The 25,934-nt window shown below is 35.4% G+C and overlaps 3 protein-coding genes across 3 annotated transcripts; 2 read left to right on the top strand and 1 right to left on the bottom strand.

Moving 5' to 3' along the window:
- Positions 1-864: 864 nt before the first annotated feature.
- On the bottom strand, positions 865-12,448 carry LOC6640240 (neuropeptide CCHamide-2 receptor). Its single transcript, XM_002063566.4, has 7 exons — positions 11,636-12,448; positions 7,120-7,339; positions 6,828-6,994; positions 4,672-4,865; positions 4,488-4,608; positions 3,416-3,826; positions 865-1,037 (listed from the first exon to the last, which is right to left on the bottom strand). Exons 1-7 carry the CDS (start codon positions 11,992-11,994, stop codon positions 998-1,000), a joined length of 1,512 nt encoding a protein of 503 aa, XP_002063602.3. The 5' UTR covers positions 11,995-12,448; the 3' UTR covers positions 865-997.
- Positions 12,449-16,238: 3,790 nt separating this feature from the next.
- On the top strand, positions 16,239-22,574 carry LOC6640088 (pickpocket protein 28). The gene is made up of 8 exons (XM_002063567.4): positions 16,239-16,404; positions 16,459-16,585; positions 16,639-16,923; positions 16,978-17,065; positions 17,122-17,207; positions 17,258-17,739; positions 17,812-17,941; positions 22,508-22,574. The coding sequence occupies exons 1-8, from the start codon at positions 16,239-16,241 to the stop codon at positions 22,572-22,574; spliced, it is 1,431 nt and encodes a 476-aa protein (XP_002063603.2).
- Position 22,575: 1 nt separating this feature from the next.
- Positions 22,576-23,607, top strand: LOC6640089. The gene has a single exon (XM_002063568.2). The coding sequence runs from the start codon at positions 22,576-22,578 to the stop codon at positions 23,605-23,607; it is 1,032 nt and encodes a 343-aa protein (XP_002063604.2).
- The last annotated feature ends 2,327 nt before the right edge of the window (positions 23,608-25,934 follow it).

Raw genomic sequence — 25,934 nt, 5'->3', positions numbered from 1 at the left:
TTTGCTCCTTTTGCTGACCATTACATAAATCTAATGTTCTTTGACCCAGTTCTGCGGCAGGTTGCAGTCACCACAAATTATCCTAGGCCTTTGTAGTAACAAAGTCAAACCAAACTGTAGCAGACCAACAACACGGCAGTTTAGAAAATATGCTATATCTCCCTCACATTTTGGTTTTATCTACCCAAATACACACACACACACAGAAACTGATTTAGTGGACGATAGGTCAGAGAATAGAATGGACTGAGACTGGGACTGGGACAGAGACAGAGACAAGACAGGGTCAGGCTTTATAGCCCTTTTTAGGGTGTGTGGGATTAACCATGCCCCACTATGCTCTGTGTGTGTGGATACATTGTGACTTTAACATTTATTGGATGCCAATAACTTTGGGTTGGGTTTTTGGATTATACATGTTCCATTCCAATTTACATATAACAACATCAATAGAGAGACAAAAGACTGTGCGAGGGAGAAGGAGAGGCAGCAGCAGCAGCAGAAGGCGATTGGTAAAGTGGCAAAAGCGAGTTGGTTAGCTACTGATTGGCATGCCATAATGAAATTTTGTGTGCTCTGGGGTAAGAACCTTTGTTTCGTGTGTGTGTCTCTATATGTGGGTGTGTGTGTGTGTGTGTATGCACGCAGACTGTGTTTATTGTCTTGTTCATTTCCTCTTGTCTAAATAAGCAAATTGCCCTCTACTACATACACATTCGTTTTTTTTTTACTTACTTTCTCTTGACTTTCCAATTAAAATACACACATCTAGGCACACATTTTTTTGTTGTTGTTGTTATTTTCTTTTCCAAAAAAGTTCATTTATTTGCCAAAACCAAAAAAAAAGTGTTGTTCACAGTTAAAATTGGCTTAGAATTTGCTGCATTTCAATGTCAACGTCCTGCATTGACTTTTTCCCAAAATATTTTTCATACATCAAAATTTGTTTGTTTGTCTTGCGAACAGTAAACAAAGATGGGGATAACATTCTGTCTCACTAATAACGTCTATGTTCACATTCGTAGCGTTGCATTAGACTGAAAATTTAAGAAAGATAATAAAGATAATGTTAAATATGGTAGGGAAATATGAAGAAATTAACTTAGCTCTCTGCCATTTTATTCACCGACATTCAATTTAAAGGTAGGTCTAAACAGACATATTTATTTACATATATTCAGAGAAACTAAATCACTTAAAAATTGTTAAGGATTTCCTAAAATTTTTAAAACTAAAACAAATATTTTACAACAGCTTCAAATCATTGAAACTTTTTCAGTCTTTTTTAGAGTCTTCACTTGGTGATTTTGATCTTGATAGATTGGCTTGATTATCTTGGAATTGTTTTTTTGAAACTTAAACGTCTTAAAATTCATTTAAGTAGAATATTTATAAGCCACAAAACTTAATATTTATATTTAGATGTCCTAAAATTCCTTTCAAAAGAATATTTATAAATCACAAAACTTCATCTGAGACGTCATACGAAACCAAAATATAACCGAAAGGTACATATTATATATACACTTAGTAATTAATAAATGAATGAATCCGTATCATGATCACCTCTAATTAATCATAACTTTTGACCATAGAAGAGAAAAACCCACTCCTTTCAAATTCTTAGTCTGTCCCAGTTTCGTGTTTTCACCTCTATCATCTCTTTGTTAACCCATCAGATAGCCCAGAAAATGTCACATTTCTCCTTTTCTTAATATATAACTTTATTGCTGACCGCAGCTCTTTTATACATTCTCATTGTCATTATTTCATTGTTATTATTTTATTGTTCTTACGAAATGAGCTGTAAGGTCCTTTAATTTCATTTGCATATATGAAACAATAAAAAGGCAAGGCAGGTCTAAAGTCTTTTAAGTCCAGTTTGCACCTTTAAGCTGACTGATTTCCCTTAAATTTACTCCCAAATTAACCACAGTAACCCATTTTATTCAAAGTTAACAAGGTTTGTAATATCTAAGCAATAAATCACAACTTCTCAATTTGGCTAGATGTAGAGAACACAAATTTTTGGGTTTCAATTCTAATAAACACTTTGACGGCTTTTGTACCTACAAAAATCAACGAATCCGGGTATTAAATGAATAACTATAAGAGGACCATTATCCTTTTGCCCATATCACTTTATAAATCGCAATATAACAGCTTAAAATCAGGATCTAAGACTCTTATATCTAGCATATTAAATATTTAGAAAATAAATTCCAAATCGAGACGACAAACAAAAGTTTTGATAAAAAGCAAAAATGTCGCTATAAACCATTTTCCAATACAAATTTGTACAATTTTTGCAGTTTCTAAATAGTGCAAAGTTCAAATTTTCGTCAGCCTTTAAAAACTTGACGAAAAATCAAAAATTTCTTTACAATATATAAACATTAACAAATGTTTAGATTTGTACTTACCAACTTTGACTGAAAAGTTATGAAAAAGTAAACTTTTCAAGCCGTATATATCTTTGATATTGACTGCAAAAAATTTCCAAAAATTTGCAGTAGCTCAAAAAAATTTGCCACATTTGAAAAAAAAAGCTACAACAATATAAACATCAAATTTTTGTGTTTTTTTTTTACGTTTTCAACATTTATGGAAATAGTTTTTTAAGTTTACACATTTTATATATAGATTTTTGTTTTTCTATTTAGCATAACATAAGCTACAATATAAGTATTATATATAGTATATTTAAAATTAAGCCTACTGATATATAGATTTTAATTTTTTTCCTTCTGTTTTTTTTTTTTAACCTACTGACAACAAATATGTTTTGCATAATTAGTTAAAATTTGTATCTGTGTGTGTGTGTGTATGTGTTTGTGTATTAGTTAGTCATAAATGCTAAGTTATTGCATATTGGTTAAGATAAATCTACTGATACTGTTTGCGGATTTTGTATTTCACATTGAATAATTACATAATAAGTGACTTAAACCTAATTAACACATCACATTGAATAGGGAGGGGGAATATATATATATATAAATATATGTATTCTTTTTTTTTGCTAGCCATATATTTTGTATTTACAACAAAGTGAGTCTTAAAGACTAGGTAAAACTTAGAGAGAGTGACAGAGAGAGGGAGAGAGGCAGAGGGAAATGGATATTCCCTTGGTAAAGTTTTTCTAATGGAAACGTTAAGCAGAAATATACACGGAGGGTAAAATAAATCATCATTGCCAATTAGAATTGGCCCACTTACACACACAGAGAGATTCACACACACACACACACATATACACACTGAGGAGATAGAGAAAGAGATAGAGAGTGGGAGGAACACTCGTACAAAAGGTGAGATCAATTGCCAAATTGGGAATTTTTAGAGCTGCTCATCGGCCTGCAACGAAACGACCACTTCCTCCTCCTCCAGCAGCTCCACAATCAACGTGCCTCACCTTTTCTCATTGATAATGGCCTGGCGTCCGGTGGTGTTGGCTCCTCCTCCGCCCACATTGCTAGACCCGTTGCCATGTTGCAATGGCATTGAGTCCTGACGATGAAAACTGCCACCACGTCCGCCATTGCCTCCTCCTCCAGCACCACCATTGCCTCCTCCGCCACCACCACCGTTATTGTTGATGTGCAACGAGGCGCGCAGATTGCCTCCACCGGCCGAGCCACCCACATAGGTGGAGCGTCGCATGGACATAACACTGGTGTTGTCCATAATCCCAGTGGCAGTCGAATGCTGTCGCAGATGCGGTTGCCGTTTGACGCAAATGCAGCAGAGATAACGGTTGAAATGCTGACGGAATACTCCGGACACACAATAGAGGGCCACCGGATTGGCGCACGAATTGAGGAAGCTGTAAGAAGAAGAAGGCCCAAATAGGTTTGGTCATAATTAGACAGCCAAAAACAGTTCAAACGAAGGAACTTAATGTTTATTCAAAGGGGATTAAAGTGCTTTTCACTTTTCCCCACATTCTCTCTATGTTTTTTTGCGCTATTTTATTAAAACTTTTATTTCTCGTTCACATCAAAATGCAAATAGCTTTCGGCCCCTCCCACTGGCGAGCAGGGGGCTGGAAAATGAAGTAACCCAAAATTGCTGACACATTATTTTCAGAATTTTACAGCACGTCGAAGGAGACGAGAAAAGGGAAACAACGAGAAGAGTGTCGGGAGCTGTCAACAAAAATAAATTTACCAAAGTGCCAAAAGCTAAAAGAGGGAAAGCTAGGCAAAAGCGGCAAGGGGCTGAGGAAGGGGGTAAAGGGATAGATAGTTAAGTTGCAGGCATAATCTGTTTCAATTAAAAATTATGCAGCCCAAGGCAATGCAGAGAAAAAAAAAAGAAGAGAGAGGAACAAGTGTTTGCAAAAAAAGGGGTAAAAAACTATAAAAAGAAAATTTATGACTGAACATTTCTCTTCTTGCCATTTCTTTTTTAAATGCCCAAAAGGGTTTTCCACTTCTCACTCACATAAATTTGAACTCCCCCCTTTTTGGGGTACAATTTCTTACCTGGTACAGAAACCAACAATTCGCACAACATGCCAAAAGTCATCGAAATCATCCTCAGCCGTTGGATAGAAATGATACCACAATTCGAACAAGTGATACGGAAAGAAGCAAATGAAGAAAACTGTCAAAGAGAGAGAGATAATTAGTCCATCAAATTGAAAAGACATGAGGATAAACAACTTACCCAACACAAATGCCACAACCATGCGGGCCACATGACGACGAGCTCGAGCCTGGGTCCTGCTCTGAATGCTCAACTGTTCACCGGGCATGTCGCGGGCGCTGATATGCAAACGCTTAGCCATCATGATGTACAGAGCCCCAATGATGGACAGTGGCAATAGATAAAACAGCGAAGCCTTTGCCATCACCATATATCTAAAGAAAAGACAGAGAATGAAAGAGAAAGAGACAGGCTTAGAGTGAAATTCTCCCAAGAGAAAATTTACGACACATTTGGGTAGCCAAGTTCTTTTTGGCACGTATCCTTTAACTACTTAGCTAATGTCCAACTGTGAATTATGGTCCCCATCATAAAACTTGCCAAACAACAAAAAACAAAAACGAATAAAAATAACTTGACAATCAACAGATATACAATGCCGTTCAACTGAATAAGTTCAACACTTGCTAGCTCTTTAAATGGTTAGATATCTTTTAGAAATTGTACTACTTTTTGTTAGAAAAAACACAAGTCTACAACTTTAGATTATTCTACGGAGATTTTGGGTTGAAAGTGACAAAAATGATATTCCAAAGGATATTGCAATATTGGTCGGATAGTTATAAAGTGGGAAGGCAGCCATTTCTGAATCCATATAGTTATATGTTCTTGTTAAACAAGAGAGACCAAGTATATTTAAATCAATCTCAAGCCCTTAATTTAAGAGCCATCTGAATGGAACTTGGCATTCTAGTTTATTATAATCATGAGTGGGTTTAGTTCAGAAGTTAGCCTGATCGGGCTACTATATGTAGCTTTTGTAGGAACAATCTAACAAATAGTCTTAGTAAAAAACATGTTTCTTTTCTAAGTTTTTTGAAAAAATATTGCCACAAACATTGTTGTATTTTGCAGTTTTTTAGCTAGTTTAGTTGAAATCTGATCACTATATCTTATAGATCCCATAGAAAGAACTCTAACAGTTCTAATGGGAACATTTATTTGGTTTTTTTTTTGGAGTATACTTATAACGATCATATTTAAAACAAAAGTTACATTATTTTTGCCGAAGAATTCTTTTAAAATTTCTGTAATTTACAGAAATGGTCAAATTTGTTAATTTGGAGTAACTTTTCTATTTGATACTTATGTATTTCCTAACTTGTTTTACCAGAAATTAAGTGTATTTTGGATCATTAATAATGGTCTTATAATGAACGTCATTAACTTTCACAAATTGTAAAGAAACCTATTAATTTGAGCAGCATTGTATGTTTATATCATTTCAATGTCTTTTTCACTTCTAAGTTGCCATGATGAACTCGGAAATTTGTCTTGACATCATTTCAAAATTTTAATAAGAGGCTTCTATAGAAGCTATTAAAAATTCCAACCCAAAAAAGAAAAAAAAAAATGGGTCATAAAAAATAAAGGGAACAAAGAAAAGAAAAGAAAAGAGAAGAAAAGTAAAAACCTGCCGAATCTTTAAATCTTTGCCGTAGTCAATTTTTTTTGATTTTCTCATTTTCGTGGCTTTTAATGCGCTTAAAACACATGATGCTACCCCATGCTGACTGGCTGGCTGGTAGGGTAGATATATATATATATATATATATTTTTTTTTTTTATGCATTAAATGCAAAATTAGCAACCAGTTGAGCTTTGCGTTGCAAATTACATCACGGCCAGAGATTATGTGTGGCAACATCTGCCGCTGGCCAACACGAAAGGATTTCCAACTTACGACAGACAGACAGACACTGGAAGACCGGACAAAAGGGCTTGGCCAAAGGGGGTGCTTTAAGGTAGCATTAAATTTAAGTTGCTTATCAGTGTGGAAGTGGCCATCGGCTTGGGGGCAGCATATGGCCAAAGCATAGGCATGCCAATAAAAAGGAGCAATCCATAGAAGGCTTCTGCTATTGCTGACAGGGAATGATAATGAACATTTTTATGATAATGTTGCACAAGATGCAGGTAGAAGGACAATTGCATGGCCCAGGAAAATTTTTTTTTTTGAGACAACAATCTCTTTGTTCAATCATAATCATAAATTCAATTTACACTTGAGTGGATTCACCTTCCATTCCCCTAGTCACATAAAATCAAATGGTGTGTACTCTCTAAATTACAAAATATTAGGAGACTAATCATAGATTTCACTTGGATGTACTTACTTGGCATAATTCTTGGACTGATAGGGAGCACAGTATTCAATCGTTATGTTGCCCGAGGGCGTGGTCATGGTGTATCCTTGAATGTTTGATATCAAAAACGATGGTAGGCCCAATATAATGGCAAATACCCAGATAATCACCGCTGTGAAGACTGTCAATGGTTTGGTCTGCAGATTAGTAGCGATGTCGAGGCAGAGAGGGAGAGAGAAAGCGAAACAACAACAAATACAACAAAAGTTACTCAAGGTAATTTCCTTCCTTTATCGTTTCCTGCATCCCGGATTTTACTCACCTGCAATTTCCGCAAAGGATTCACAATGGCACAATATCGTTCAGCGGAGAGGGCTGTCAATGTGAAAACGGATACGCCAATGGAAATGTCCTTAAAGAATTCCGTAATGCGACACATGTTACGCTCAAATGGCCAAGTATCCTGAGTATAGACAATTGTCGCCACTGGCACACAGACCAGAATGACCAATAAATCAGCCAGAGCCAATGAAAGTATATACCTTTAAAAGAAGAAGGGTTAAATTTAAAAGAAATTGATGCAAGAAATAAATAGAAGAATTTCATTTGTAAAATGTCAAATTTGCTGCCTCAATGCACTAGGCAACACTCTCAGCCTTCCCCTCTCTAACTCTCTCTCTCTCTTCTTACTTTTTAGTTGTGCAATCAAACGGAAAAGACACAATTTCAAGTTTTCTATTTTGTATTTTTAAAGTGTTGTCCTTGATTTGGGTTTCGACACATGCTAACGCATGAATGCCTTAAGTGTTGGCCTTGTTCCCCACACACTCACTCCTCTAGGGGGGAAAATCACACAAAAAAGGGGTTAAATGAATCAAACGAAACAGTTAAATAAACATTTGAAATTTTCCATAGCATACTTTTTTGGTTTAAAAAATAATGAAACCAATTGAGAACAAATTATAATTGTACCTTTCTCTCATTTAGCTTTTTATCTCAATTTGCCTTAGAATAAACAAAAAATTTGTGATATTTGGATAGCATACTTTTTTGGTTAAACGATTTCTAAGCGGAAATGTTAAGGGCACACAAATAATACACAGAAATTGTAAACCAAAATGTTCATTATGTTTTTTTGCTCTCTACTGACTGTTCTCGTTTTGCATACAAATGAGTGTTAACTTACGCAAACCACAAAATATTTGGCTCTCAAGAAGAGTAAAAAATCACATATATCATGAAATATTAAAATGATGGAGTGAAAATATTCAAACCATACTTTTTTGGTTGACATAAAGTAAGATAATTTTCTAAAAATATAAGCATAAGTAATTTTGAAATTTAGCAAAAGGTGGTTGTAGCCTAATTTCCACTATTATATTCTGATTAACAATAAGTGTTCAACAAGTTCAACCAAAAACATAACAACAAAATGAACAAATTAAAATTTTTATAGCATACTTTTTAAAAAATATAAACTAAAGCAATTTATCAGCAAAAACTAAAAGAAAATTAAAAAAAAATGAAAAACGAAATTATATAAACTTCTCGCCTGCTAAAAATAAGTAATACATCACACAAAAAGTAGTAAATCAATAAAACGAAATAATAAAATTAAAGAGTGCAATTTTTTATAGCATACTTTTTTGCATGAAAATTGAAAACAAATTTGCAAAAACTCTTCTATTTACTTGCTTTAAATGAAAAAACACACAAATACATATTTTGTGTATGATGTCAACCACAGTACAGAGCACTTAGTTTGCCAACTGAAAAATATTTGTGTTGGCCAGAAAACAAATATAACGAGGCCAAAACCTCAAAAAAGACAAACTATGCAAATTTTTGAAACAACTTTTGCACTTGTGTTCTGTGAAACTTTGCCACTGATAATGATTGAAACAAACAAGCGAGAAAAAAACCACCAGAGTTGAATGAAATATTTAATCGTCCTTAGCATGGACACTAAATCATTGACCTAAGACTTAACTCGTTGTCATTCTGATTGTAAGGCGCTTAAGTGATTCATTGATTTTCGTGTGTGTGTGTGTGTGTGTTTGTGTGTTAGGATGGGGCACATCATTAGAGCAGCTGTTGGATTTGTCTGACTGATTTAATATGCTGCTGCTTTTTGTGACACGTCTCAGCGTTGCGTCTAGACAGAAATCAAATACATACAACACAAACGATGCCAAATTGCGTGTTGAGCGCAAAAGTTTGCTTTTCTTGCTGGACAATTACCGGGGACAATTTGAACAATTTGAAGCAATTTTCGAGGCAATCAAAAGATAAATTATGGCCACCTGCAGTTATGAATTCCGCCAACTCTTTTCTCACACCACCACCGATCCGGACTGGAAAAAGTTTATTTGATTGAATTTCCATTTACAGAATTTTTATTTTTCTTGACAATGAAAAGTTACAAAGTTAATAATAAACATTGAGGCATTGAGGGTGGCAGTTGTTGAACTGGTTTCAGCTTACAGTTTCGCTTACGGGTTTCGTTTACGCTTTTAAAACTTATCAAACAAAAATTTTGTTTCATTCTGTATATTTATGCATATGCCAAAACCAAAGCCAGTGCCATGTTATGTGTCTGTATGGTGAAACCAAACAAGCGATGAAATATAATCGGATTTTGTTTGTGTCGCACTCACAGACACACACTGCGTATACATGATGTCGATGGCAAAGTTAACAAATGTTCAAATTTTTGAAGATTTATATAAGCTGGGGTGTGTTTCGTGTGTGTGTGTGTGTTAGGGAAACTTTCTGTGACCCTTTAAAGTACATCTTAAATTTAACCTTTTCTTTTCTGTGAACATTCTGCAAGCGACAGCACAAAGTAGGCAAAAGTAGAATTTAATTTAATTTCAATTTTGAAAAAACCAACTCATAAATATAAATTCGATATTGCCAACGCCTTTTTCTTTGGTTTTTTTGGTATCTTAATATTCGCAAGTCATAGCCAACATATTGTGGCCAATGCGGAAACAAAAGTTATGCATATTTCTTTGCCAACTTTTAATTTGGCCAACAGCTGGCCTCATCGTGGCCTATTTGTATTGGCATGGGCTCGATCTCACTTGCTGTCTCAGTCTTTGGTTTTAGGTTTGGCGGTTCAGAAATTGCCAAGAATATATATCGTATATTGCAAACAATAAAATCAAACATCAGCCCATGAATTTTGAGTAGCAATTTTTATCTACTGTTTTTTTCTCTCTCTCTCTTTCTCTCTGTCTCTTCGTCAGATGCTTTAATGCCTTGAATGTTTACTTGTTTATTTGTATGTGTGTGTGTGTGTGTGTGTGCGGGTGTTGGTGTGTCTGTCAGCGAGGTCTGTCACATTAATATTAAGCTATTACCTATAAATAGCCTCTTTTCATATTAATAGAAAATGGAGTTTTCCACAGGAGTTGGCAGAATATAAATCCCATGGAATTTATGTATTTCTATTTTTAATATGTATGAAACATGTGTGGGAATGCCAATTGGATCAAACAGATTAATTTGATTACAAATTAAAACATTCTTGTTATAATATGCAAATTAAGTAAGCTAAATTTGTGTAGGTTCTTCGCTCATAAATCAACTTCTACTGGAAATTACAAAAGTTATCATTTTCGGAGTGATTCCAAGTAAGAAACGTATCCTTTTTAGCCATTTGATGGGATTAGCTTCTCGTCCAAAATAATTCTTTCACTAAATCTATAGGGAATTGTTGAATTCCTTATATCCTTGATTGTGTGTATATGTGACACAAGATATATACCTACTATATCAAAAATCGAATTCTTGCTTTTGGGAGCAGATATTTCTCATTTCCCCCGCTCAATATTCACTTTTAATCATTCACATTCCTTTTTGAACAAATTTCATCAATTAATCACATAGGCGTATCGAGGGCTCTGAAATAGGTCAAATTTTGCCCCTTAAAATATACAATAGGCTAAAATAGTATTTATTGTTTTCAACAAACTCTATTTGGTAAACATTAGGTTAAGTTGTCTATAAACAATGTTAACATTTAGGATTCTTTTTTAAGTGCAGTACATTTTGTATGCAACTATTTTAAAAAGCGAATCGCTAGATTTTAAATCAAGAATCTTCATTTTAGAATTTCTTGTTTAAGAAAAATAGCTGATGTTTGCCAACATTACTTATAAACAATTTGTTAGATGCATAAAATTACAATAATTCTTTAAAATTAACAAGTTGCAAATGCTTTGAATCCCTATAGCATACTTTTTGGTTCGAATTTTACTCATTTTGGAACCATATCGAAGTGCATGATAATAAGGATGATAACAAAGAAACGCCTTTTTGATTTTGTGTAAATTGCGTTTAAATCATACCTATGTAATATATTAATAGGTTAAAATAATAACGTTTTGAGTATAATAACTTGAAAATATTGAAAATGAGGCCATTTTGAATAACTCCAACGCATTTTTTTCGAAATCCTGATCCTATTAAACTTAGAACACTTTTTCATGACCTCGAAAATGTCGGCCTGTGTAATTATTCATGACTTTTCCATTTTCTTAACAAAAGCTTTAAATAAAAATCTTTCTTTGTTCAACATAATTTGCCATTCTAAATAAATATTAGAAAGAAAAAACCTTTTTAAGCAAAACTCTCTGATCAGCCTCCTTGCATTAATGTCATCTTCATAAACTGCTTCAGCCGCAGGAACAGCATGAGGCCACATTCATAAGCATCCCCCAATTGCCCATTTTCTGTGTTTTTACCATATTTTACCATTTCCTGTCCCTGCCCCGCCCCCCCGCTCTCAAGTAACATCATTCGGGTAATGTGCGAGTGTAATAACCACTTACGTGTTGGGTATGTTTCGCATGGAACGATGTCGAAAGAAAATGATGACCAATGTGCCATTGCCCAGGACGCCCACAATGAAGATGAGCGTGTAGAGTACGGCGACAATATATGTCTCTGGGCGATCTAGAACCGGGGTATAGGTTTCGCCATTCTGACTGGCATTACGAGCCAATTGCCCGGCGGCTGCTGTCATCGAGGATCCCTCAAAGAGGCTGACATTCACTTGAGTTTGGCTTACATTCACGTTGGTTGTGCCGGAGAGAGAGAAGGCCCCGTTGGGCGGGCCATCGGGTGGGGCATATGCCAGACTGGCGGCCAATGTCTGGCTCATGTCCATTAGGGCGGCGGCGGCATACATGACGTTAGCTAAATGTCCTTTTTTTTGGCCCCTGTTGCTGGGGGTGCGTGAGATTTTATTGTCCTGCTCGTAATGCTTCTGCTCCTGCTGCTGTTGCCTGTCCACTTCCGTTTCCTTTCACTTGTCGCCTGTTTTGTTGTTCGAAGAAATGCCGCAAGTTTTACACTTTTTGTCTTTTGTTCTGTTATTTTGGTTTGCTTTTTTTTTTGTGTTGTTGTTGTTGTGTGTTTAGTTTCCCTCGGCTTGGTCTGGTTTTATGGCCTTTGTGTTTTCTGGTTGTTGGGTTAGAAGAATGCTTGTTGGTGTTGTTGTAGTTGCTGCTGCTGTTGCCGTTGCCACAGTTGCGTGTTTTATTTTACACATTTTGTTTTAGCCGTGACCACAATTTTGGCCTTTGGTTGTTCCCGTTTGTCCTGTTGGTCTCTTCTTGTTGGCTGCCAGTTGTTGCCATTCTGCAAAAAAAAAAAATGTTTATATGGGTTTGAAGGAGAAAATGAGTTAAACTTGCTTTAAATAAACAAATAAATTTATGAAAAATCATCAATTTTACGTTTTATCTAGGCATTCATTTGCAAATCTAAAGATTACGTATACGCAATGTGTGCATCAGTTGGAAATATTTATGCAGCAGGTGCACACAAATGAAATATATTGCTCATAAAAAACAAAAATTTTCCCTCCCTCCTCCTTTTCGACTGGTAGTTTATGAGTTTTAATAAACTTTATAATCAGATTATTTGGTTAACATATACATTTATATCAAAAAAAACTTTTATTTACCTATGAGAGAGACGAGAAATGTAAGGGACACTTTTTTTTTTGTTAAAAACAAGTTTGACATAAAATTTTAATAGCCTCAAATAAAGTTTTCATTTAAATGCTAATTCAAAGAAAAATACACAAATAATTGCTGACAATTTCACTTCTACGATTACTATTTCAGAATTGCAAGAGGAAACTTTCCACTAACATCTTAAAACTTTAAAAAAAGATCTACTTTAAATGCTAATTGCAAGAAAAATAATTAATTAACCATGTAAATTCGACTTTTTTGCTCCTACAATTAAGTCTTAAAAGGAAAGTTATTTAGAATAATTTATAATAATTTATACTTTGTATAGAGGCATTCTTCACTTTTTTGGCAATTCAACTTCAATGAGTGTCCAAGGACACTCAATTGCTTGGCTTTGTTTGTTAAGTATTGGCCAAATATGTATCCACTTTTCCACTCTTTCGTTTTTATTGCTGTATCTAACTGATTGCTAAGCATCCAATTATTTTTTGGTGTTTTCTGTGATTATCCTTTATGCTTTTGCTGATTTTCACAGCCGTTTCCGCAGTGCGACACAATGAACCAATTGCTGCGTCCCTTCCCTTCTTCATCCAAACATCACCCTTGAAGCACCAGATAAAACTAATACAAAATCATTGGGGTAGAAACATATACAAGTAGGTTTATATATATATATATATAATAAAAAGGGGAAAAAATACTTTCAATTCACAATCAGAAGAAGCATTTATCCCCCGAATCAGCCTTTGGTATCAGTCAATGTCTTCGTCTCTATCTTTCGGCTTCGGTCTCTCTCTCAATTTGAGGTTTGAGTTTGGATTCAAAGACGGGTTTATCTCTTGACTTTGTTTTGGGATGCGGCATAAGATGTTTGCCTGCCTTATGTCGTTTCAATTTCAATTTGATATTAGATTTTGTTTGTTGCCATTGATTTTCTTTTATTTTCTGTTGTTTTCTGGCGTTATTTACTCTCTCTATCCTTTTCGGCTGCGGTCTACATGGCGTATGCGTGTTATCTATTCATTGGAAGCAGCCGGCTAGAACACATTTTTAAATGAAGCAGGGGGCGAAAATATACATCAGCTTGTTACAGATACTGATACCCAGCAGACAGATTTTAATTCTGTAAGTAAATCGGACGATTTCTTCGACCTTGTACAAGGTATTTTCAAGTCGTCTATTTAATTTTTCGCATTGGATATATAAAGAGGGGTAAAGTGGTTTGTGTAAGTAGCTTGGCAATAGTAAAGTGCAATTGGTCAGATACTTGAGTGTTCAGTCAGCAGGTAGCTAGCCTTCATCTTCCCCCTGTTTCCCTCCCTCCGTCATCATGTTCTATCTCCAACCGCATCATCATCGTCAGATGCTTCAAGCTGACCAAATGTTGCACTTTGTTTGGCATAAAATCAAATATTTATTGGCTTAGCTTCTCTAAATTATTGACCTGGGCTATTGAATGGTTCTGCGATAGTAAAAGTGGCAAACAGAGAAAATTGCTACTTGAAAAATTGTCCAAGATAGAGAAAAAATTCAATTTAATTTACCAATGGCAAAAAAGAGTGTGCCCTAAAATCTGTTTTTTCTATTAAAGCTGTACAGACTCTTTATTTAGGAACAAAAAATACCTTTAACTTCGTTCAACAAATAGAGTTTACGAGTGAAATTCACAGGAAAAGGAAAAGTAAACAGAACGGACTAAAAAAAATAATTAATATTACATTCATACATACAATTCATTTTTGGTTGCTTTTCGCCGGAAGTCACATTTCGTATTTCCGACTAAAGCCCGGACACTGGACACACACACACACACACACACACACACACACACAATGACCGGCCATGTGTGCCCATGTGTTTGACCTCCCTTTAAGCTAGGGGCAGCAGCCTATCATTAAAAACCATTGCATGAGGGCATTCCTGAAGTGCTATATTTACTGACCCCCAACAGAAAACTGCCAACTGCCAAAGGTTAATTGGTCTCAAAGTTAACTTCCCATAAAATGTCGGTTCAAGTATTTTTCGCATCCTGCAAGTCGATAGTGTGTGAGAATTACAGCACTTGAAATTACTACTGTTAGTTGAAAAAGGCAAAGAATTGTGTGTAATAACTACGAAGCAAGTGCACGACATATTAAAAAGAAAATATTGATTTATTTGTCAATTTAATTTCATGAAGCTGCAGTTTTAGAAGAAAGAACTAAAAAGGACATTAATAAGAATTTTAATGTCATTAGAAACAACGGAGACGAAAGCAAGATAGAGGAAATTTAGAGAGCATGTGTCTTGGTGTGTTGGAATTAATTCAATATTTTTGAAGATAAAAATTTATTTAAAAAGTGTTGTAAAAACTTCATAAGCCCGATCAAAAATGACAACAGGACTGAATATTTTATAAATTATAGAGAATTTTACATAATTTAAAATAAAGTGACAAAATTCTAAATGAAAACTGAATCTTCACAGCAGATTAAAAAACTGAAAATAATAATTAGACATATCTGTTAATATTTTTAAAAAATTTAGTTTTCAAAGGTGTAAGTTTCAATTTTCTGCCAGTTACTTTCCATTACTTATATACTTATAACGACAGAAAAAAATTAAAATAAAATTTGGAAAGGAAAACTCAAAACTCCACATCGGACTAAATAGACTTCAATCTTCAATATAATTCTTGAAGAAGATCATATACATATATTGGAACACCAAAAGGTAAAACAAAAAAGTTGTGTTTTTTTATTAATTGACTTGTAGCTGGCCAACAATAGGATTAAAGAAGACAAAAACAATTTATTCTCCACTTTCATTTGTGTTTTCCACTCAGTTTTGTAGTTGTCAGCTAAGAACAAATCTTTTAATTAATAGCTTTATCGAGTTTAGTGAATAATATCTATTATTTTTCTCTCTTGGAAAGATAATTGGAAATAGATGATGAAAAATTTAATGCCATTTACTTTTCATTTCATGCAATGATTAAAAGGCAAAGAATTGGAATTGAGTTTGAGAGCGGAAACTAACTTTATAACATTAGAATTGTGTTTTAGATAGTTTCAACTTCTTTATTATTTATTACATTAGAATTGGTTTTAAGTTAGTTTTAACTTCAAATATTTAGAGAATATGAAGTTATTAACAGACTGATGAGTCTGTTTTATTTGATTTAATATATTTTACTGTCAAACAATTTTGAGACCACATTTTTACATAACTTCGTAAGCATAACTGCCTCTGACTCGACTAAATGACTGACTTATAGAACAAATGACAATTCCATAATAATAATGTTAATCTAGATAAATGTTTATTCAATAGTTTAATTGAAGTTGCAGCAAGCGTGTCATAGTTATGGGAAAATCAACAGATGTTTGCTTAGATTGAAATTAATATAGTTGTGATAGTTAAATAGCCACTATTTTGTACTAAATCAGTCTGAAATTGGAGCTACTTCGACATGGGTCGCATTAGTCGCAGCATAGAGGAATATCTAAAGAATTCGACTCTGCATGGAGCACGATTCATAGTGGACAAAGACGCCAGTTGGTTGGAGCGAATCTTTTGGGTTATTTGCCTGGCAGCCTCATGGTATGCCTCTTGGCTGCTGATCAAAGCCTCACTGGGTGAGTTAGAGTCAAACTTGGAATCGAATTACATTGAAGTTAATTTGGTTTTAGCTGCCTTTGAGAATAATGCCATTAGTTTTGTGGTGGAGAGCTCATATCGCGATTGGAATACTAATTTTCCAGCCATAATTGTGTGTGAGTCAAAGAATATGGATCGCATTCAGGAAGTGGCAGAACAGTAAGAATAACTTGTCAGTTCTTTGGGAATTATTAATTTTCCATTCTTCTTAGACTCTGGGGCTCTGATCATGACTTCACGTTGGAGGAAGTTTTAAGTGAAATTGCCTTTTTTCGCGGCGAATCGTATCACACGGTCCACGAATGCAGTGGAGAGGAGGCCACCACCTCTTGCTTCTATTCGAATTTCTCCTATTACGCCCAATTGGTACGCAGCAGTTGCACTGATTCCATTTTCAATTGCGAATGGAATAATAGACCCTTTGAATGTTGCAAATATTTTCATCGCATGGAAACGGAATTGGGGATTTGTTACGCCATCAATTCCATACAAGCAAAGTGAGTCCAACTATTACATAAAACTAAGAGGAATGTAATTTCATTTTCATTTAGCAAGGGAAAAGGTCCTTTTTTGAATATGTATTCAAATCGTTATACTGGTCCAGGCTCTCTGAAAATGGAACTTAAAACTGAAGCTACGGTGGGAGAAACAATTTAGCAAATTTGATCAGTCAAACTAAATATATTTGCTTGCAGGTATTTATTTTGGGAACTGAAGAAGTTCCCACTCTTGTGACGCCAAAAACAGATTTTCTAATTGTTGGTCCTTACATATCATTCATGTGAGTAAACCTAGCTAAGGGCTGAAAATGTATTTAATAGTACTTTTTAGTCGCTTCATCTCGAAACGTGACATTGAGAATGATGAGGCCATACGAGAGACAAGTGTGGGTCAGAGGAATTGCCGCTTTGTGGATGAGAATATTCTGGATGTGCATCATTTCTATAGTTATAGCGCCTGTACGGTTCAATGTCGTAAGGATCGGCAAATGGAGCTTTGCAATTGTTCAAGTCATTTGTCTCCAAATTCGCCGGATCATCAATTGTGCAATATGGATGGTTTGGAGTGTTTGAATCGCAACTATGAGGATTTATCGGTCATTATAGCCAAATGGTCGAAGAGACGTGGCCGTAAGGGTTTGGTTTGTGACTGTCTGCCCTCGTGCACCGAAGTGGATATTACAACTGTTCACGATAGCAAGGATAACTTGGTGGAACACAGTACTCCCGTATCGAAAATTGAGGTGGCTTTGATCGAACTGCCCACAGAGCGTTATAAGAGGAACTTAGTGCGAGGTAGATTGGATTTGGTGGGTGAGTAAATTCGGCAATGGCAAATGGTAGGAATATAAGAATATTGGAATGTATATGTTGTCTTTCTTTTAGTGTCTATAGGTGGAACCACAGGTCTGTTTGTGGGTGCCAGTCTTTTAAGTTTCGTAGAGATTATCTACTATATAACCATAAGACCCTACTCAAGTTATATGCATGAGAAGCGGCGACTAAAACGCTTGATGTTGGAAAGAAATGGTTACTAAACTTTGAACTTGAACTTAAACGCATTGTTCAGTTTTCTGTTTAAACATATGTTTTGCCACTTAGTATAAACTTATCTGTATAATCTTGCAGTGCAATTCGCACTTGGTTTACCTGCAATGCTTTTGCACTTCTTAATAATCAGCTGGCAAAATCAAAATAAACATAAACTATTTAAAAAACACAAATTTTGCTTAGTTAAAGAATCGTTTTTCTACAATGAGAGAATGAAGATTCAAATTGAAAAGTTTATTTAAAGTAAGTGGTGTGTTTGAAATGTGTGAAACGCTAAAGCTTTTGCTTACTTAAAAGCAATAAGCAATAGGATCAATAATACTTTAGGTTTATATACAAATGCGAAGCAAATTTGATTCAATAATTTCAACATTAAATCGTGTGTATATGAGTCGAAATATCGATGCTCTTACAAAAGAATCGACAAAGACTTAGATCAATTGCGAAAAGGCAGAGCAATTGTGAAATTCGGTGTATTCTTTCATAGCTGGAACCCTTTTTAGTCAAGGAGACGAGTAAAGAAAGGCAATTTGGATACCTCACTCAGGAGAAACCGCTAATTACTTCAAATTCTGAAATGAAATGGTACATTGTAAGGAAACATCATCATATTATTCAGATCGACGGTTAATAAAATGCCAGATAAACAAGGTTTTACTGAATCTAAACTTTTAACTGTTGCCTTTGGAACATGCTAAGAATATGAATATGAAATCGAATAACTGTAGAAAAAGAAGAGATTAATTCATTCGTTTCTGATAATAAACAACCAGAAAATGACTTTATTTATTTTATTCCTTTCGTAATTGAAGTTATATCTTCAGCGCTTCTATTTTTTTTTGTTTAGCGGTTGTTATTAAACTTTTCAAATACTTTTATTTATCATAAATATTAATTCGTAATTAAGTTTTATTTTTTATACCATACACCCATAGGGTGAAATGGTATATTAAAGTCGCCAAAATGTATGTAACAGGCAGAAGGAAGCTTCTCCGACCCCATAAAGTATATATATTCTTGATCAGGATCAACAGCCGAGTCGATCAAGCCTTGTCCGTCTGTCCGTCCGTCCGTCCGTCTGTCCGTCTGTCCGTATGAACATCTAGATCTCGGAGACTGTAAGAGCTAGAGCCACCAAATTTGGTATGTAGACTCGTGTAGTATGTAGAGTGATCAAGTTTATTTCAAATTTTTGCCACGCCCCTTTCCGCCCCCGCAATTTAAAACAAGCGTTTATCTCAAAAACTATTCCAGCTAGAGACACCATATTTGGTATGTATATTCGCTTAGTAAATGCACACATTTTGTATGTATAAAAATTTTGCCACGCCCTTTTCCGCCCCCGTAATTTGAAAAACTTGATTATCTCCCGTATTTTTTATTTTTTATTTTATTTTTTACCTTATGCAATCAAATTTGGCACACTTAAATTTGATACTAATATCTAGCAAAATACCAAATTTGATCAAAATCGGACAAAAAACAGTCGAGTTATGCATATAAACGTTTTTCCATAAGGCCGGAGTTGGCCGTTGGCTGGTGGGGGCGCTAGGGTGCTCGTATGATTGAGTGAGCGAGATACTAAGATATGCTTGTAAAAAGCATGTGAAAATGCATTTGTTTAATAAAGTTGAAATATTTGCTTTACTGGTGTATGGTATACCAAAGTCGGCGAGACGACTTACTTACTTCATTTACATTTGTCTATCTGAGGCTGATAAAATACTTTACTTTCGCTTTAAGCAACTTTATGTAGTTAAATAACATTCAAGGGAAGAAAGAACAATATTGTGAGAACAAATAATATCTCAACTAAGCAAAAGTTCGTCCTATAAATCCTGTGCTAAAATCTCTTTATTAAGCCACAGCATTAGAGGAAAGGGCATAAGTTTAGTAAAGGATACCAATTGTGACATTTACTTTAATGTAAGTCACATTTCATTACATTTTCAATATCGTCTAACAATAAGATTCAGATATACTTATGTAATAAAAATTGGAACATATGTATCTCAAAACTAAATTTCATTTGAGCACACTTAACGTGAAATGTTCGAAAAAACTTTCTCCTTACTTTCAAAAGAGAAGTCACTTTTTTGCCTTCCCAAATATTGACTCCCAGTAAAAATTTTAACGATTCCTTTGGGGCTAGCCAGCAAAAAAATATACTTTTTGTTCAATTAGGTTTATTTCTATTTCCCATGTCGAATTTTTTGGCTCTTCTCTTTATCTCAAATCCTAAATCATTTTGGCTACGGTGGAAAATTGTGTCAAAATTTATGATCTTTCATTGGCAGAGCGCAAAGTTGTTGCCCTGCAGCTGGCAATTATTCATGGCACTAAAAAAGAGAAAGAGAGAGAAAACTTGTCAGCAAAAATGCCAAAAGCTTTTTTGCCAGCCACAAAGAATACATCAGTATGAAATTTTTGTAAAAATGAAAAAAAAAAGTTTCTCATTTCTCGTCAGGGGCAAAACTTTTGAATTAGTTCCGAAATACCACAATCACCTAGCCAACACTCTGACCCCAGTTCCCTTAGTTCGTGTCCCCCCCTTCCTCAGCTCAGCCTCTTGCAGCATTTCTCAAACGGAAGTGACATTGAGGCTACAAGAGAGAGAGAGAGAGTGAGAGAGAGAGAAAGTGCCAAAACTTGAGGCAAAAGTGCGTGACAAGTGGCAAACGCCAAAGAACTTCAACAAGGAAAAAACAAATTCCAAAATTTTTTCCCGTTTTTTTCTGTCATTCAACATGCAAGACAAGAGACAGAGAGAGAGAGAGGGAGAGAAATAACTAAATACACATAACTTAAGTGGCGTTTTTTTTTTTTGTTGTTGTCGATTTCCTATTTTCTTTCTTCTATTTTTCCAATGCCTGTCAGAAATTTTTTATTGGAACAAGAGAAATGATTAAACTTATGACCAAAACCATTCAATTGATCCCCTCGGGGTCTAACCTCCAGCACCCGCAGTCAAAAGCACTCAATGTTCAATGATGTTGAAGATGACGATGATGAAATGACGATGATGATGTTGGTGAAGGCTTTCAACCTTCTTCAATTTAATTGAATTTTATTTTTTGTTTTTTTTTTTATTTTAATTGTTTGTTGTTTTCATTTGATTGGCCATTTTGTTAAGTTTTATTAGGTTCTCTTTTGATTTAGGTTAATTTTTTAGTCATATGACTTAAGAAACAAAAGTAGAGACAGCTTTAAGACTCTAAAACACATCCGTGGCTTAACGGAGAGCAAAAGAAAATTGTGTCTGTGTGTGTGTTTTTTCAACTTTTTGTTGTTTCACAACTTTTGCTAGACTTATATATATAGATATATACACTTGGCAACCAGCAGCAAGCAGAAGAAGTAGTAGCAGACGTCGCCATTGCCGTTTGTCAAATGCAATTACATTTGTTGAAAGTCTATTAAAAATATGCCTCACTGACTGCTGCCTCACCCCCCCATTTGGTAGCCACCCCATTGCGTTATCATCCTATATCCTGCTGTGATCCTGCACAGACAAAAGGCAACCAACAGGGGCCAGATAAAACATATTTCAGTTGCCGGCTCCACATTCTTATGGTGTTAGATAAATCATAAAGCAAAAATAATTTAATACACTTACTTGCCTGCTCTTCCTGCTCTATGCCTTTCCCTTTCATTCATTTTTTTTGTGTTTTTTTTTTTTGCTTTCTCTCGTTGTTAGATTGTATTATCCTGCCAACCAGGCGTATGTGTAATGCGTGTTAATCATACGCCATGTATGCGCAGTCAAGTTGAATAATAATCCCCAGTAAAACATTATAACGAATTGCTCTCTCTTTCTCTATCCTCATGTCTATCTCTTTAAATTCAAGCTTCTCTTTAACTTCCAAACATAATTAGTAAAATGTTGAACGAAAAAGAAAAAAAATTGTTAGACCATTTGGTCGTAATCTATTTTAATTAGAGCCAAACAGAGGAATACATTTAATATGCCTTGCTTTTGAAGAAAATCAAGAGTAAAGTAGGATGTAGGCAAAAAAAAAAAAAAACAGAGAAAAAAGACGCCCAAGCTCCGGACATTATGCAAATTTCATGAACGGTCCGGACGGTGCCTTGCCGTGCTTGCCCGGGATCCGTGAGCTGACTGCCGTAGAGGGAGCATAAATATTGACAAAAGCTATAAGAACGCCATTCGCCATGCCCAGGGACATTTTTCTTCAGATGATTCATGGGCCAATGAGGCTAAGTTGGCCCCAAAAAACGAGCCTTGTTAAGCGCAGCGATTTGTCATCATTGGAATATGATTGAACATCGACCAACGAAAGCAAGTCACTAGAGAGCATTCTAATGGCAAAGGCAAAAAAGTAAAAGTAGACTCAATATTTCATCATTTAGTTTCCTCTTTTCGAAATTAATCGAATGTTCTTTTCAATTAAACTCTGGAGATCGATGTTTCTCTATTAGATTGTATTTTTCGAAATTCAAGTAAACATCATCATGTCGAAACGTGTTAGCATTGTTCTGCCCGACGAGTTGGAGATCAAGAGTTCGGAAGAATTCCGAAGAAGTTTGGAAAAGAAGACCGAGAAGAGGATTGTCCTACCCGATTTACCACCACCTAAAATGCTCGTCAATGAACGGCCAGAAGGAAGTACCCAAGCAGCATCCAGACGAATTACCAAACATCCAAGAAGCAACAAATTGCCCACTCACATCGGACCAGAGACTACGGCTACTCAGGAGGAGAACAGAATGAAAAGTTCCCCGCGAGATTCACGCACTTTAAGGCCCAAGTTTGCTAGTAGTCTCATGCCCACCTTCACATTGGTCAGCTCCGATGAGCCGGATTCAAGGAAAAACTCATCCGTTGAGTCCAATCCAATGAGTGATGTCACCGAGCCACCGAATACTCCAAGTGATTGTGCGAAATTTGATAAGAACTGCGACTGCTGCCACTGCTCGCATATGCGGCAGGCTGAGAAGCAAGCCGAATATCTCAAATCCCCTGAGGGACAACGTAGACAACAGATGAAACTAATGGCCAAGAGTTTCTTTATGGATCTGTGTGCCATGTCGCAAATGAGGAAACAGATACTCAATGAAATGCATGGCACCAAACAGAAGCATCCCTCCTCTCGCGTCTCGTATCCCGTGAGTCTAACCAAAGCGTCCATTTTGGATTCCAATTCCTTGGCCATCAAATGGTTCGTTCATGACCATTCGGATATCGATTACTATGCCATCTATGTGGACAATAAATTGGCCAAACGCGTCTATAATGTCAAATCCAAGGGGACCATACTCATCGATCTGAATCCCCATCAAATGCTTCATTTACGCATAAAGGCGGTACCCCATAAGGGGCGTGGTTCGAATGCCGATCCCATGGATAAAATGGTCAAGGAGCTGTGTGCCGGTAAAATGGATAACTTGCGAAACGGTGAATACTGTTGCCATTGCGACAATCCCACGAAAGCCACCAAAGCCTTCTACAAGAAAAACAATTGCAAGTCCTTGATTGATTTCTGGCATGACAGTGAATTCCTTTATATGCCCAATTGTCGATGCCGCGGCACTGCGGATTGCCAATGCTTCATGGCCGAGTGTGAGGCAGAAGTGTGGCAACCGGAACAACCTCCCGAGTGCCTATGTTGATAGATGATTTATGTAAATGCCAAATGAAAAAAAATTGAAAGATGAATATGTATATTAATTTTCTGATTTTTAACTGAGTGCTGGCTGCTTGGTGGGCTGTGTGAACTCGAACAGATGATGCGAAAGGGCTAAACAATTTAGTCTGACAGGTCCCTCATAATTGATTATGTTAGGCAATTTGTTTAGGCATTACATTGTACATTATCTGGAAATCTAAACAAATCTAATCAAGTTGTCTGAGATTACATTTTTCTTATGACATCATCACAAAATGCTAAAGAATGATGATGACTGATTGAATGACGTTTTTCTTCTACATCACATTGTAAACTGAGTGGGGTGAGGCAAGGTCACTGTGTGCTAAAGAGAATTCCTTGTCTAAACTTTGTTGTAAAAGTAATGAAAGAAGGGACTAAGGGACAAGGTTTTACGTATAGGAATTAAGTCCTTGTCGTAGTGAGATAATGGTAAGTAAATAACTATTTAAGCTTTTTAAATGATATGAGCTTAAACAAATTTTACCATTACATAAGATATAGTAAGTATATTGGTATATGAATACAAGGAAAGTGTTTAGTGTATTAGCCACCGTTTTAAATAGGTAATATACCAATCGAAAATATCCATTTAAAATAAAAAGTGTTTAAAACTTTTTATTATTAACTTGGATATAATCTGTTGCTTTCTGTTTCTATAATTAGGTATTTATCCAAAAATTTCTATAAAATTTATTTTCTTTGATTTGCATTTTATTTACTTATATACTGAAAGTGCTTTTAAAAGCACTCATTAAACGAATAATTTCTATGCTAATGGATACAAATGGATAATTGAGTTTTGTTTACTTGTTATTATAAAATGTTTACCTTATATTAAATAGAGGTTTTACTAGACTTGAGTAAAAATTTGACTGGTTTTAAATTAATTAGTTATGAATATATCTATTAGAACCAGAAACCAAAAGGACATATGGTAGATAAATCTTAGTAGGTCTGTAGTAAGGAATGATTCTTGTCTCTATAAACAAACATTGTGAAATTTTTACCGAGTACTCTTAAAGCCATTAACTTTGGGCAATTTACCCTCTTTAAATCGCTAATTGACTAAGAAATTTGAGACAATGTTATGAGTTTTATGGGCTAAGACTTATTCACTTTTTCTTTAACCAAGGAATAAATATGTTAAATTACCTGCAACCTAGGTGAAACTCCATAGAAACTCTCTGAATTGTTTATTGTCTCAGAAAAGCAAATAACTTTTATGGAATTAAATATTTAAATTGCCTAGAGAGGCTTTTAAAGTCTTAAACTCTTGACACTGCCCTCGTTTTCTGTCATTAAATTTTATAGAAAATGTTTGCCTTTTGTGTTTGCATTTCGGATATATATACCTTTATGTAAATATATGTATATATTTGTCTTCATTGTCAATCAAACAAAGCTACACTCATAATCAAAATCAAATGCAGATATAAAGCCCCAAAGCTTTGTCGTCTGTTTTTCCCTTTCACCTGACCACAATCATTCAACGAGGCGTGTGGACGACTTCAACTGTCAGCTTTATTTAAAAATTTATCGTTATCTGTGCAAGGGGGCATGGACTCGGATTCTCTCTCTCTCTGTCTCTCTGCCTCTCTGCTCCTCTGACACCATCTAATGCCTCGTGGAAATGATGATGAAGCTGTGTGTGTCATGCCTCTTTCCATCGTGATGGAGGCCTTTTATCAGTTGGCCAACAGGCAAAACGTTGGCCAGGCAACTCGATAGACTGAGAGTGAGTGACTATGACTTGGCCACGATGTGGCGTGATTAATTATTTGGCAAATATTTGAAATTGTTCACTACCCCCACACCCATACGAAGGCTTCTCTGGCCGTTGGCATGGAAATTAATAGGAAAAAAATACGCACAGTGAAAAAAAAATTGAAAATTGACGAGAAATTTGCTGAGAATCTCGGAAATGGAAAGCCAAAGGCCAAAGTGGCGTCTCTTGGTTGTTTTTTTTTAGACTATTTTTAATTAATTTTCACTTTTGTTCGACTTGTTGGCATTCCGTTTTGTCCATTTTGATGGACAAGCTAGCTGAACTACATTTGTTGGCTTCCTTTCTCTTTCCTCCATCGCTTCCCTCAAATTGGCCCAGTTCCAACTTGAAAATTTGTTTGTTTTGTTTGCACTTCACACACACACACACATACGCACACACACACACACACGCATAGACACTGCCAAAAGGTACTTAATTTTAAATTATTTTGATTATTTTGATTATTTTCCATTATCGCAAAAATATTTTCTTCATTTTCATCATTTCCTCTTAGTTTCATG

The sequence above is a fragment of the Drosophila willistoni genome (assembly GCF_018902025.1).
Source record: "Drosophila willistoni isolate 14030-0811.24 chromosome 2L unlocalized genomic scaffold, UCI_dwil_1.1 Seg196, whole genome shotgun sequence".
NCBI lineage: Eukaryota > Metazoa > Arthropoda > Insecta > Diptera > Drosophilidae > Drosophila > Drosophila willistoni.
The sequence above is the reverse complement of the archived record's forward strand: the minus strand, read 5'-3'. Positions and strand labels throughout refer to the sequence as shown.